Raw genomic sequence first — 12924 nt, forward strand, 5'->3', positions numbered from 1 at the left:
TGTGACAGTGTTAGGAATAACCTTGCTTACTTATAGATGAGCTTTCACACACACACCATTATGATAAAGTATAAATGCTAATGTTATCACTTTTGTTAGGATAGGATAAGAATCCTCACTGACACACATAAGGACAAATGACCTACAGTTTGACATAAAGTTTAGTGCATTGGGTTTGATTATGGAACGCTCTGTAAGCGCGGTGATTAGACTGCTGCAGCCACACTTAGATTCAGGGTTGGACAACTGCTATTACATACTCTATCAGATAGACACCAAAACGATGACATATAGTCTGCTGATTAACACTGAGGGAGTTTACATCCCTTGGAGGGAGTACCAGACATAAAAACCATGTGTGACCTTCTTTCGGGGCTGCTTCATCACTTTGATCACTGAGTGGATCCAGGATGGGAACCTCAGCGCTGATCTCTGTAACCGTTCCTCTGCCTTATTTAGAGTAAAAGTGTTAAGAGTATAGAACAGTTTGAGAGTCATTGCTTTAAGCAAAAGTGTAAACAGAAATGACGCTTCTGGGGGAGATCTGGAGGAGCTCCGAGGCGTCTAACCGCCAGCATGGTGCGGTAGCCTGACAAATTGGTGTTTCCGCCTGTGCCCCGGAACCGCCTGCCACTTCAGGCTAGGGGCCACAAACGAATTGCCTATCACAGCCTGCGGCCACACATTATAAGCTGAGGAGATTCCTCCTAAAAATCGACAGTGTTTCTTCCTAAAAACATTTTGGCTGTGTTGTTGGTTCTCAGTCAATGGAAGTTTTTGTACCCTTGGAGGCAGAGAAATGGTTTAGAATGGTTTTTAGTGAGATTTTGAGAAAACGGAATAAGAGTATAAGACGTGTGCGATAGCCGTCCAATTGCAGTGGTGTGAGTCTGGGAAGGGGAGGTCCGAGCTCCTGAAAATACTGTAATCTTAAGGAAAGTAGGTTTGAAGGTCCTTTATTGCATGCGAGGGAAGAAAGCTTTCCCTCGCATACAATATAAAAGCTACCTCCCTGAATGAGGCACATGAAACGGCTAGGGTTTGTCAGGTCCAGAATCTGCCTTAAGAAGTTAAAAAAATACTGCCGGGGGGGAAGTGTATGAGTTTAAATGGCCCTCTAATCTTGTTAAAGATTTCAAAGCTGCCTGCTTCCTTTTTGAGTAAACAGCTGTGAGAATATACAGGTCCTTCTCAAAATATTAGCATATTGTGATAAAGTTCATTATTTTCCATAATGTAATGATGAAAATTTAACATTCATATATTTTAGATTCATTGCACACCAACTGAAATATTTCAGGTCTTTTATTGTCTTAATACGGATGATTGTGGCATACAGCTCATGAAAACCCAAAATTCCTATCTTACAAAATTAGCATATTTCATCCGACCAATAAAAGAAAAGTGTTTTTAATACAAAAAACGTCAACCTTCAAATAATCATGTACAGTTATGCACTCAATACTTGGTCAGGAATCCTTTGGCAGAAATGACTGCTTCAATGCGGCGTGGCATGGAGGCAATCAGCCTGTGGCACTGCTGAGGTCTTATGGAGGCCCAGGATGCTTCGATAGCGGCCTTTAGCTCATCCAGAGTGTTGGGTCTTGAGTCTCTCAACGTTCTCTTCACAATATCCCACAGATTCTCTATGGGGTTCAGGTCAGGAGAGTTGGCAGGCCAATTGAGCACAGTGATACCATGGTCAGTAAACCATTTACCAGTGGTTTTGGCACTGTGAGCAGGTGCCAGGTCATGCTGAAAAATGAAATCTTCATCTCCATAAAGCTTTTCAGCAGATGGAAGCATGAAGTGCTCCAAAATCTCCTGATAGCTAGCTGCATTGACCCTGCCCTTGATAAAACACAGTGGACCAACACCAGCAGCTGACACGGCACCCCAGACCATCACTGACTGTGGGTACTTGACACTGGACTTCTGGCATTTCCTTCTCCCCAGTCTTCCTCCAGACTCTGGCACCTTGATTTCCGAATGACATGCAGAATTTGCTTTCATCCGAAAAAAGTACTTTGGACCACTGAGCAACAGTCCAGTGCTGATTCTCTGTAGCCCAGGTCAGGCGCTTCTGCCGCTGTTTCTGGTCAAAAGTGGCTTGACCTGGGGAATGCGGCACCTGTAGCCCATTTCCTGCACACGCCTGTGCACGGTGGCTCTGGATGTTTCTACTCCAGACTGAGTCCACTGCTTCCGCAGGTCCCCCAAGGTCTGGAATCGGCCCTTCTCCGCAATCTTCCTCAGGGTCCGGTCACCTCTTCTTGTTGTGCAGCGTTTTCTGCCACACTTTTTCCTTCCCACGGACTTCCCACTGAGGTGCCTTGATACAGCACTCTGGGAACAGCCTATTTGTTCAGAAATGTCTTTCTGTGTCTTACCCTCTTGCTTGAGGGTGTCAATAGTGGCCTTCTGGACAGCAGTCAGGTGGGCAGTCTTACCCATGATTGGGGTTTTGAGTGATGAACCAGGCTGGGAGTTTTAAAGGCTTCAAGAATCTTTTGCAGGTGTTTAGAGTTAACTCGTTGATTCAGATGATTAGGTTCATAGCTCATTTAGAGACCCTTTTAATGATATGCTAATTTTGTGAGATAGGAATTTTGGGTTTTCATGAGCTGTATGCCAAAATCATCCATATTAAGACAATAAAAGACCTGAAATATTTCAGTTAGTGTGCAATGAATCTAAAATATCTGAATGTTAAATTTTCATCATTATGGAAAATAATGAACTTTATCACAATATGCTAATATTTTGAGAAGGACCTGTAAAAGAGTAACATCAACTGGCCAGTGGCCGTGTGAATCAATAACGGTGAGCAAGCTGAAGTAGCAGGGGGACACACTACACTGACGGACCTTGAATGTTAGATGCTAAGCTAACGGATGCTAACTCACTGAGTAAATTCTACTGTGAATAAGCTTTGTTGTCTGAGAGATAAAGAAATAAGGTCTCATGTGGACCAGGAAACTTTATCACGTGGTTGACCATAGTGTATGAAAGTGTGTGTTTGATGCGAAAGAATGACTTGGATATCACAATTAAATGAGTTCCCTGCTTAGCAAGCATGGGAAACAGGGAGGAAAAGTATATAAGTGAGTTTTCCCCACAAAGATGCTTTAACAATTTAAAAAAATAGTTCGATGGTCCCTAAATAATCAACGAGCTGCTGAAAAACGGATAAGAAACAATTTTTAACCATTAAGAGAAACATAGTGGATCCACTCTCTCACACATGATCAAAGGATAAATGGATGCTGCCTTAAAGATGATCACACATTTATTTTTGTTAAATGGGGCTAATGTTTTTAAATCATAATATCCAGGAAGGTTTGCAGTTGTCACAAGTCCAATATGCAGCTTATTAGGCCAGTAGAGCTGGCGGGAATGTGCTCTTCTTCTAACTTTAATTGCTTTAACTATGCCAGTTTTGGGCCTGTTTGAATGTCAAGAGGAGGTGCTATGTTCACAGTCAGTTTTTGGCGCAGCAATAAACACAACACGCATAATGCTCAACTTGGCTCCGTGGTGTTTCTCCCATTGTTTAAGGAGCACACACACCTTTTATTTCACACAGATGCATTAAATTAGACATGTCACGTGACGTACAATAAACCAATGGGAAAACAGAACAACAAATGAGAGCACTAAAATACAAGAACATTCATAATGTCAACACCCCACTTGCTCACATTTGGGTGACTCCCTCAGGCTCTTCAAGTTTCAACTCCAAATACATTTTTGATACACCACACATAAACATTTCATACTTCCTTAACTTAATCTGTGTTGCTGGTTTGGTTAGTACATCTGCAACCATATCATTATTTGGACAGTACTCCAGAATAACTTTTCCTTCATTTACAACTGATCTGATAAATTAAATATCACTTATTTAATATCAATATGCTTACACCGTTGTCTGTATACAGGATTTTTGGCTAAGGATATGGTACCTTGATTATCCTCATAGACCTTAGCTAAATAATCCAGACCATTCATGTTGAATAACAGTTGTCTCAGGTATAGGCATTCCTGTATAGTAGCAGCTAGTGCCATGTACTCTGCCTCACACGTGGACAGTGCTACACTAAGCTGTCTTTTGGACCATCCTTATTTAGGCTCAAGCAGTAACCTTTAGTACTTGGTCGATCTATTACATCAGCTGCCCAATCGGCATCACTGTATGCATATATAAGGTTTTCACTGGCACCCTTTTTAAAACATAGTCCTTTATTTTGTGTGCCTTTTAGATATCTAAATACATGTTTAACAGTATTCCACTTCTCTATGGTAGGGTTTGCAAAATACTGTGCCAATTTACATACTACATATCTTAAATCTGGTCTTGTACATGTTGACAAATAGATTAAGCTCCCTACTGCCTCCATGTACTTTCTGACATCACTCATTACTTCAGCATTATCAGCATAGTTGAGTTTCTGCTCACAGGGTGTCATGCTTGGCTTACAGTTTTGCATGTCCATCTTCTTCAGTATCTTTCCCACACATCTGGACTGTGACATTTTATTACTGTCAGCTCCATGCTCAAAGTCAATACCAAGAAAATGTGTCAACTCTCCTAGATCCTTCATTTTAAATTTGAACTCAAGCTTCTCTTTCACATCTCTAAGGGTATTCATATCACTGGCAGCAATGATCAAATCATCTACACATATGATTATAAACACCTTTTCAGTACCAGTAATCTTTGTGTAAACACAATGATCGGCAAGATTTTGGACAAACTTGATTTCACATAGGTAGTCATGCAACATTTTGTTCCAGTTTCTGCCGGACTGTTTAAGTCCATAGAGGGATTTTTGCAGTTTATACACAAGTCTTTCATTTTTCTGAGATTCCTTCCTATAGCCCTCTGGTTGATCAATATAAAGTTCATATTCTATTGGGGCATGCAAATATGCTGTCTTCAGGTCCATTTGATGAACAAACATGTTCTCTTGTGCTACCTTTTGCATTAATATTCTGATGCTTGTCATGCTAGCAGTTGGTGAGAAGGTTTCATCGTAGTTCACACCTTTCTCTTGACTGTTCCCTTTGGCAACATATCTAGCCTTATATTTGTCTGAGCCATCACTATTCCTTTTCTTTGCATACACCCATTTACCCCCCACCACAGCTTTGCCCTCAGGTAAGTTGGTCAGGGTAAAAGTGACAATAGAAGGGTTCTTGTCTAATGACTGCATTTCCTCATCCATTACTGTAACTCATTCTTTTGCATTTACTGATGTTACAGCTTCTTTGTAGGTTTGTGGTACATTACTAATTAGTCTGCAACAATAATCAATATTGGTTACATCCTCATCAATGCCACAAACGTAGTCGTTCAGATAACCTGGTTTCTTCTTCTCTCTGACAGGGTATCATCTTTCAGGTGGTTCCTCATGTTCTGTTGCATGGCTGGAACTTGCCACTGGGTCATCTCCTATGGTTAGTTCACGGTCAGGAACATTTTCTGGATTAGTATCTGGCACTTTAGTTGCTCTGGGACCCAATCTAACCATATCATCATCATCATCAACCAAAGTTACATCTGTCTCACCTTTCCCTTTGGACAGAAATTCCACAAGCCTGTGCTTCTGTATTTTCCTGCTGCTTGGATAGTAGACCATATAGGCTGGACTATTCTTATCATAACCTTTAAAAATGCCCTTTTCACACCTTGAATCAAGCTTTCCTTTCTCCTGTTTGTAAGTATAACAAACACATCCAAACTTCTGCATCCTAGAAATGTTAGGCTGTCTGCCTGTCAACATGAAGTAGGATGTCTGCTTAGTGCGGTTGTTAAAACATCTGTTTTGCACTACAGCTGTCAGAACTGCGTATAACATCTTTGGTAGTCCAACATCTATTAACATACATCTCGTCATGTCAAATAAAGTTCTCTAGTTTCGCTCTGCTGTACCATTTTGATGTGGAGAATACCGTGCTGAGGTCTCATGTCTGATACCATTTCTTCTCAATAATGCCTGGTACTCATTTCCTGTCAATTCTGTACCATTGTTTGACCTCATACATTTAATCTTTCCATATGGAGCTACGTCCGCAATAAACTTTTCAGTAGCTTTTACTGTGTCATTCTTGTTTTTCAAAAAATATACAAAAACTGCACTAGAATAATCATCTGTAAAGGATAATGCATATCTGTGACCATCTTTGGACACTGGGCCCATAGGTCCTGCTAAATCTGTGTGAACCATTGGTAGTGGCACTTTAGCTCTTGCATCTGGTTCCCTGTTCCTTTTTTGAACAAATGTTCCCTTTGTACAGACTTCCCAATATGGCATAGGTTTACCTCTTCCTTTAATTTCCATGCCATGTACATTTTCTAGTTTCTACATATCTCCATAATTGCAATGTCCTAGAATTTCATGCCAACTTTGTAAGTCATAACATTTTTTACTCTGATCCCCACATTCATTGTCCGTGGTCTGTAAGTAATAAAGTTTGTTACATACATGAATGGGGGATTTGGTACCATGTCTGAGAAGAACGTTCTTTCCCTCTTTGAAGATTACAGCTGCTCCGCTGGATGTGGCGGCATTCAGTGAGATGTCGTGCGGATATGATGGGATGTACAGTGCGTTCCTCAGCACCGTTTTCAGACGTCGACCTCTGCTGTCGATCAAATACACCTTCGCTTCTCCTCGCTGCTTAGCAACCCCAAGGCACCTTGTTCAATCCGCCAATTCCATGCAGTGTGTCTCTGCCAGGAAACTTTCATCAAACCTCCGGAACTTCCTGATGTCAGTGATAATCTGTGACATTGCTCCGGCGTCCATCATCAGACCTCTCCTCTTGATGTCGTCCATTTGAGTGTCAGCGCCAGTCACCCGGAAAGCAAACTCTTTCTTGCCGCCACTCTCCTCTCCGGCTAATTTGCGTGCATTGTCCCACTGCTTTTTCTGCCTGCAGGTTCTGTTGCTGTGTGTGTTATTTTTACAGTGACTGCACCACTATTTCCGCTGGCAGATGTTGCTTATGTGGCCTTTCATCCCACACTTAAAGCACATCATTTGCACTTCTGGGTGCGCATTGTGTGCCCGAGTGTGCCTTAGCTATTATCACATTGTCTTTAGATACACTTGCGTGCATATTTTTAATGTCTTCATAGCTTCTGAGTTAGTCTTAAACTCTAACAAAAGTAAATTTATCTCCATCTTCGCTTTGAGTGATATAAATAGAAAATGGCCTAAATACCTCTGGAAGCCCCTTCAGAACCATGGCTATCAAAAGTCCATCACTCAAATCCTCACGCCCATTGTCTGCCACATCATGCATGACAAGTGACAAACTCTTGTTATCTAAAAACTGTATGAGCTCTGCATAAGCTTTGGCATTTTCCGTTGCGTCTGCCTCTTCTTCTTCCTCATCGATAGGACCTGTTAAAATTGTGTCCTTCAGCTCTTGTAATCGATGATGTCCTAAAAACTTTGTTTCCCATAATTCGAAGTTTTTCTCATCTCCATTAAAAAGTCTTGACCAGCGACTATATGCCATATCCTTTTCTCTTCTGTTCATGTTCATTGGTCATTTAAGGAGCAGGTGCACACTGTCCGTTGTGGCATTTACCTACTTGTGCATTAATCTCCAAACTGTTCATACTTCTCTCTGGGCCCATAACTTGTTCAGAGTCAGCTTTTGGCGCAGCATTAAACACGACGCGCATAATCCTCAACTCGGCTCCGTGGTCTTTCTCTCATTGTTTAAGGAGCACACACACCTTTTATTTCACACAGGTGCATTAAATTCGCCATGTCGCGTGACGTACAATTACCGATGGGAAAACAGAACAACAAATGAGAGCAATAAAATACAAAACATTCATAATGTCAAGGTGCTAATTAACCACAACTTAACTTAATCTGTACAAGTTGCATATAATTGCGTTTATTAGGAGACTAACCTTTTCAGGTATATAATCCTGCCAGAGGACGTGTGGGGATGGATGTAGGTCTGAGGGGAACGAAGGTGGATGGCGGAAATGGACGGTTAGGGTCTACATTAACTGATTTATACGTTAGACAGAATTTTTAGCTTTGCTGTAAAGCTGCTGTTCTTTCTTTCCTTTCTATCTAATCATGCACACATAGCTCTGATGGGATTAGTTTATTTCCACTAGGTATATCACCTGTTGCTTAGACACCACCAAGGTTGCATCTAGTCACCGGCGTCTAACCGCCAGCAGGGTGCGCTAGCTCAGACAACAGATTCCTGGATTTCCTCCCTGAATCTTTTACACCGCGCAAAGAGACTTTCCAAGCACATTTGTTTTTTGTTCATTTGGTTAGCTTAAGGGGTAACGGATTATGTGTCACCGGTGGGAGCCGTCCTTTAAGAAGGTAGCCATGTGACTGAGGCAAGCATCTTGACCTGCGTCAAGAATAAGTCATGTGGTCGAAAGAATCTGGTCATTTTTCAAAATAAAACATTGTTCAAAATCCGATACATAACTTACGTTTTATTTAGTATTCATTCTATGCGGCCCGGTACGGGGGTCTGGGGCCGCTGCTCTAGAACATAAAAAAACGAAGAAGAAAAATAAGTACATCACTGCTCTCTAGCGGTAGGAAACAAAAAACACTCACTGTTGTCCTTCAAAATAACCATTTGAGATTTGAGCGCATTTTTGATTGTTTATTTCTACAATTCATCAAAATACTTAACTACCAAGAGAATGCATTCAAATTCACTGGAGGTACATGAGCGTGAAATGGCTTTATATGGTTACAAAATGAGGGTGTCAAATGTTGAAGGTGGAAACTAACTCAGAGCTGGAAGGAAGAACAGAAAAACATTCTGAATGACATTAAAAGAAGTTTTAAAGAGAAATCGATATAAACTAAAATCAATGCAGGCACTGCAGCACAAAAATGAATAAACCTGAAACACACAACCCTAATCAGTGCATCTCTACCACCAATAAGGGTACAACTTTATCATAATGAGACACCATAGATTTGGTTTTAAAGCTGTAATGCATCAAGCACAAAAAAGAAATAACATTTTAATACACTATCTTTTATGATACATTCAGGTATTTTACGTTGTGAGTTGTCTTGAAAGATTAAAGGTAATAATTTGACAGAGAAATTATTTGTTACGATGATGAAATCATAAGTGATAAATATGAGAGACTTAGAGAAGATTGATATTCCTGTCAATAAGTCGTATTAAAAAACTAAACACATTCAGGAACTAACATCTCTATAAACAAAAACTACATTTTCTCATGTGATCAAACAGCACTGACAGAAGTTCTCTTCTTCACTTGTGCATAGAGATCCTCTGGACTGTCATCAGACACTTTGACCTGAGAGTACAATGTCTCCTGCTGGCCATTGTCCTGCACTGAGACTGAGGAAGCTTCAGGCCGCCTCTGGAGGAAGGCTAAGTCCTCATAATGAAGTTCTTCCTCTGTTTCATTGGCTTGAACAGCAACCTCCTGGTATGTTTGGGTCTGTGGGAAAATGAAATTGTTCTTGTTTAGCAAATGTTGTCACAAACCTGCAAATAAAAACTTGCTGCACAAAGAAGATGAAAAGTACTTGACCTGAGTCTGTTGTGGAGTTGGACGTTTGGACTTGAAGTACCTGGAATACATTAGAGAGCTGTCAGAATAAATCTGCTGTGTTTCAGGAGATACACAAAGACTGAGAGTGAAGATGGATCTGAAACAGACATGAGAGGACGACCATTAATAACATCAGACCAGGTTTAGCTCTGCACTAAATATAAAGAACTAGTTTAGAAATTCATCTGAAGGTTTAAATAAAACCTCATTATTATTCCTTAAATTAAGTTTATTGTTTTAAATTCTGATACTCACCAAACAGAAAGAACCAGGCAGATTAACAAAATGACTCCAACTACAATTGCGACCAAGAAAATAAATCCTTTTGCCAAATCACAGAAAAACACAGTTTAACAAATGTCAAAAACATGAGCGTCTACTTCTAAAAATGTAATTAAGTTGACTCCAGTTACCCTTAGTATTAAGTAGGATCACTGATGACGTCTCATTACCCAGATCATTTGTAGCCACACAGTAAAACTCTCCTCCCTCAGTAACATTGAAGCTGTAAACCTGCCCCACAGATACATTAATGGCTCCATGTTTGCTGTTCCTGAACCAGGTGAAGCTGGCAGGAGGCTTGGCTCTGCTGGAGCAGTTCAGCTCCACCCAGCTACCTGCTGACACCAAACCTGATGGACTGATGGATGCTGAAGTGTTTCTAGGAGCATCTGAGGAAAATGGGACACATTAAGTTTATTGATCAGAAACAGCTGAACCATGACGTGCTGACAGGATCACTTACATGAAACACTGAGAGTCACTGCTGTCTCTGCTGTCTTGTTTCCTCCATTCACAGGATATCTGGCAGAACATCTGATGTATCCATCATGTGTGTCTGACAGAGTGATGTTCTCCTGGATTTTAGTTGTAAAGGTTCCATCTGTGTTTTTCTCTGTTTGTCTGTGAGAGTCTTGTTGGAGATTCCAGGTGAGTTCAGGAGGTGAGTGTGGACAGGGAGTCAAAGCTGAGCAGGTTATAGTGACAGACTGATGCTCCTTCAGATCACCACCAGAGATGTTAATGCTGGGACTCCAAGGAGAATCTGGGGATTCACATCAGATACAGTTTACAAAAATAAATATTAGGCAGTTTATTATATAAAGAATACATTAAAACATGTATTCCTATAAAAGGTTTTATTAATCATATAATTAACTAACAATGTTGTTTCAATTTATCTGTTGATTTTGTAATCATAATATTTGCGCAACCATTTAGGTATTTGCAGTTTTAAAAGAACTGAAATGCAAGGAAAAAGACTTTAACAATCGACTGTGAGAAAGGAAGTAAAACATTATTCATATAGTACCTTTCTAGACATAAATCACAAACTGCTGCACAGAAGAAAAGTAAAAACATATTGACTGATTCTGTCAGTAATAAAACAGGAGATATTTCATTTCATTTCACACTAACTTTGTGTAATTAGATCATTAAAAATATTTATTTTTCTAAAAAGAGACAAACTACAGTAAATCCTGCCAACTGCAGACTTTTAAACAACATTGTTTGGCCTGCTGAGAGTTTTTCAATGTTAAAGCTACAGAAAGAAAAATAGAAGAAGATGAGAAAGAAACATAATTTCAAGCAGAAAAACGTCTTTATTCAACTTTGGACTCAAATGATATTGTTGATAATCATGCAGTAGATTTTTAATTAAACAGTAAATTATTGAGATTGTTATTTTCTATAAAACCAGAATTACTCTTATTTTGACCCTGAACATTAATCTAGTAGATTTATAAAATAAAAGATCTTTTACCTTTAACTGTTATCTGAAGAGGATCAGCACAAGCTGTTGCTCTGAACGGCCCGTTCTCAACTCTGAAGAAGTATTTGTCTGTATAACTGGTTTTTAAATCAGGAAACAGAGTGGTGCAGTTTCCCTCTCTGAGGTTTCCAGTAATATTCAGAGAATAGGTGTTAACTGACCCACTGCTGTTGAAAATAGAAGAAGCTGGATTCCTAAAACCTGCTATATGTTTCATCCAGATACCATAAATAGTTCTGCTGTTGTTAAATGTTGTTTGTTTTGTATTAAAGCTACATGGGATGTGCAAACAAGATCCATTCAGTGCTTCAATCTTCTTTGGTGTAGTGATGAACAGAGCTGGTTTTAGATCACCACAATCAGCTGAAACACCTGTAAAATCAGACCAGTAATGAACATAATGTGAAGCAAAATCTGTACAGAAAAAGTTCATGATCCACAAACTCCAGTTCAGCTGCAGCAGGTTACATGTGGAGCATTTAAACAATATCAGGATCAAATATTTCAGAAATGATTAATGTGATGTCTCCAAATGAAAGGAGGTGAACAAACAGCTCACCTGGAAGGAAGAAGACAATCAGTAACATGTTGACTGTCAACACGTTCTCAGACAGAGCTGCCATCAGGGTCTGATCGTCCTTCTTCACCTCAGACTGGAAATAAAACATTTAGGTGATTTATTAAAGTAGGTCTAAAATTAGAGTTTTAGTTCCTAACAAAGCAACTTTGAATGTCCTGCACACATTTCACCCATAAGTTTAACACACAGAGCAAGGCTTGTTAAGTGTAAGAAGGAGAAATTAGGATCAACTACAAGGTTGCTCTTTAAAAGTTTCCCGACACTCAAATCAGATAAAACTTCAAAGAAGACATTAAGAATATTTATTGATAATAGAAAGCTCAGACACTTAAATATATAATGGATTTATTTTTGCTAAAATGTATAAATAACAAAGCATGATGAAATATTTAGTTAAATGATCAGAATCAGCAGCGTAAACTTACCAGAACTTCGGTGGTTAAAAGGAACAAAGTTTGGTTTTAAAACCAGTTGATCTGTTTAAACCAGTTGATCAGCAGCAGAATAAACAGCCACCTTCTCTGTTAACAGAAGTTTACTTAAAGGAGTCTTCAGCCTTCATGCTTTGTCAAAGAGGAAGTAAGATCTTTCTAATTATTTTAACATCATGATGTGATCTCATGAAGTACGATTTCAGACACAACTCAGTCACTTACTGAATATAACTAATTATTTCTCAGTTCCCGTTAGCTATGATAGTTAATAGGTTTAATCACAAAGATACAAATACCAAAAGAACATAGAAAATATAAACAGCGTGAGGCCGTGTTTTATTTAAAACCTCAGTGCAGTTTGTCTCTGTGAACCTCCTGCAGAACTGATAAACCAGCTTCTCCTTTTTACTTCAACTTTTCAGCTTTTCTCAGTATTTTGTACAGCTATCAGTTCACATCTCACCACTTTGTCCTGACACTTTGGTTGAGGGATGGAAAGTCTCATAAAATCAATACTTTGTCACTGTACTAT

At 39.6% G+C, this 12924-nt stretch overlaps 1 protein-coding gene and 1 long non-coding RNA gene across 3 annotated transcripts; one reads left to right on the plus strand and one right to left on the minus strand.

The window, feature by feature from the left end:
• Positions 1-8652: 8652 nt before the first annotated feature.
• On the minus strand, positions 8653-12001 carry LOC124857725 (sialic acid-binding Ig-like lectin 14). Of its 2 annotated transcripts, XM_047349106.1 has the most exons (7): positions 11938-12001; positions 11370-11750; positions 10350-10649; positions 10018-10275; positions 9860-9926; positions 9584-9623; positions 8653-9490 (listed from the first exon to the last, which is right to left on the minus strand). In XM_047349106.1, exons 1-7 carry the CDS (start codon positions 11999-12001, stop codon positions 9269-9271), a joined length of 1332 nt encoding a protein of 443 aa, XP_047205062.1. In that variant the 3' UTR covers positions 8653-9268. The 2 variants fall into 2 exon arrangements, with proteins under 2 accessions (XP_047205062.1, XP_047205063.1); XM_047349107.1 differs by lacking the exon at positions 9860-9926 and having other exon boundaries at positions 9406-9490.
• LOC124857726 lies at positions 9337-9980 on the plus strand. Its single transcript, XR_007035663.1, has 2 exons — positions 9337-9478; positions 9670-9980. It is a non-coding gene; the product is annotated as an uncharacterized LOC124857726 (long non-coding RNA).
• Positions 12002-12924: the final 923 nt, after the last annotated feature.

The sequence above is a fragment of the Girardinichthys multiradiatus genome, chromosome 21, assembly GCF_021462225.1.
Source record: "Girardinichthys multiradiatus isolate DD_20200921_A chromosome 21, DD_fGirMul_XY1, whole genome shotgun sequence".
NCBI lineage: Eukaryota > Metazoa > Chordata > Actinopteri > Cyprinodontiformes > Goodeidae > Girardinichthys > Girardinichthys multiradiatus.

Coding starts and splice junctions, on each gene's coding strand:
- LOC124857725 (XM_047349106.1), bottom strand. CDS start 12,001: ATGGCAGCTCTGTCTGAGAACGTGTTGACAGTCAACATGTTACTGATT. Junction 11,751..11,937: donor GATTGTCTTCTTCCTTCCAG/GTGAGCTGTTTG, acceptor CTGATTTTACAG/GTGTTTCAGCTGATTGTGGT. Junction 9,491..9,583: donor CAACTCCACAACAGACTCAG/GTCAAGTACTTT, acceptor ATTTTCCCACAG/ACCCAAACATACCAGGAGGT.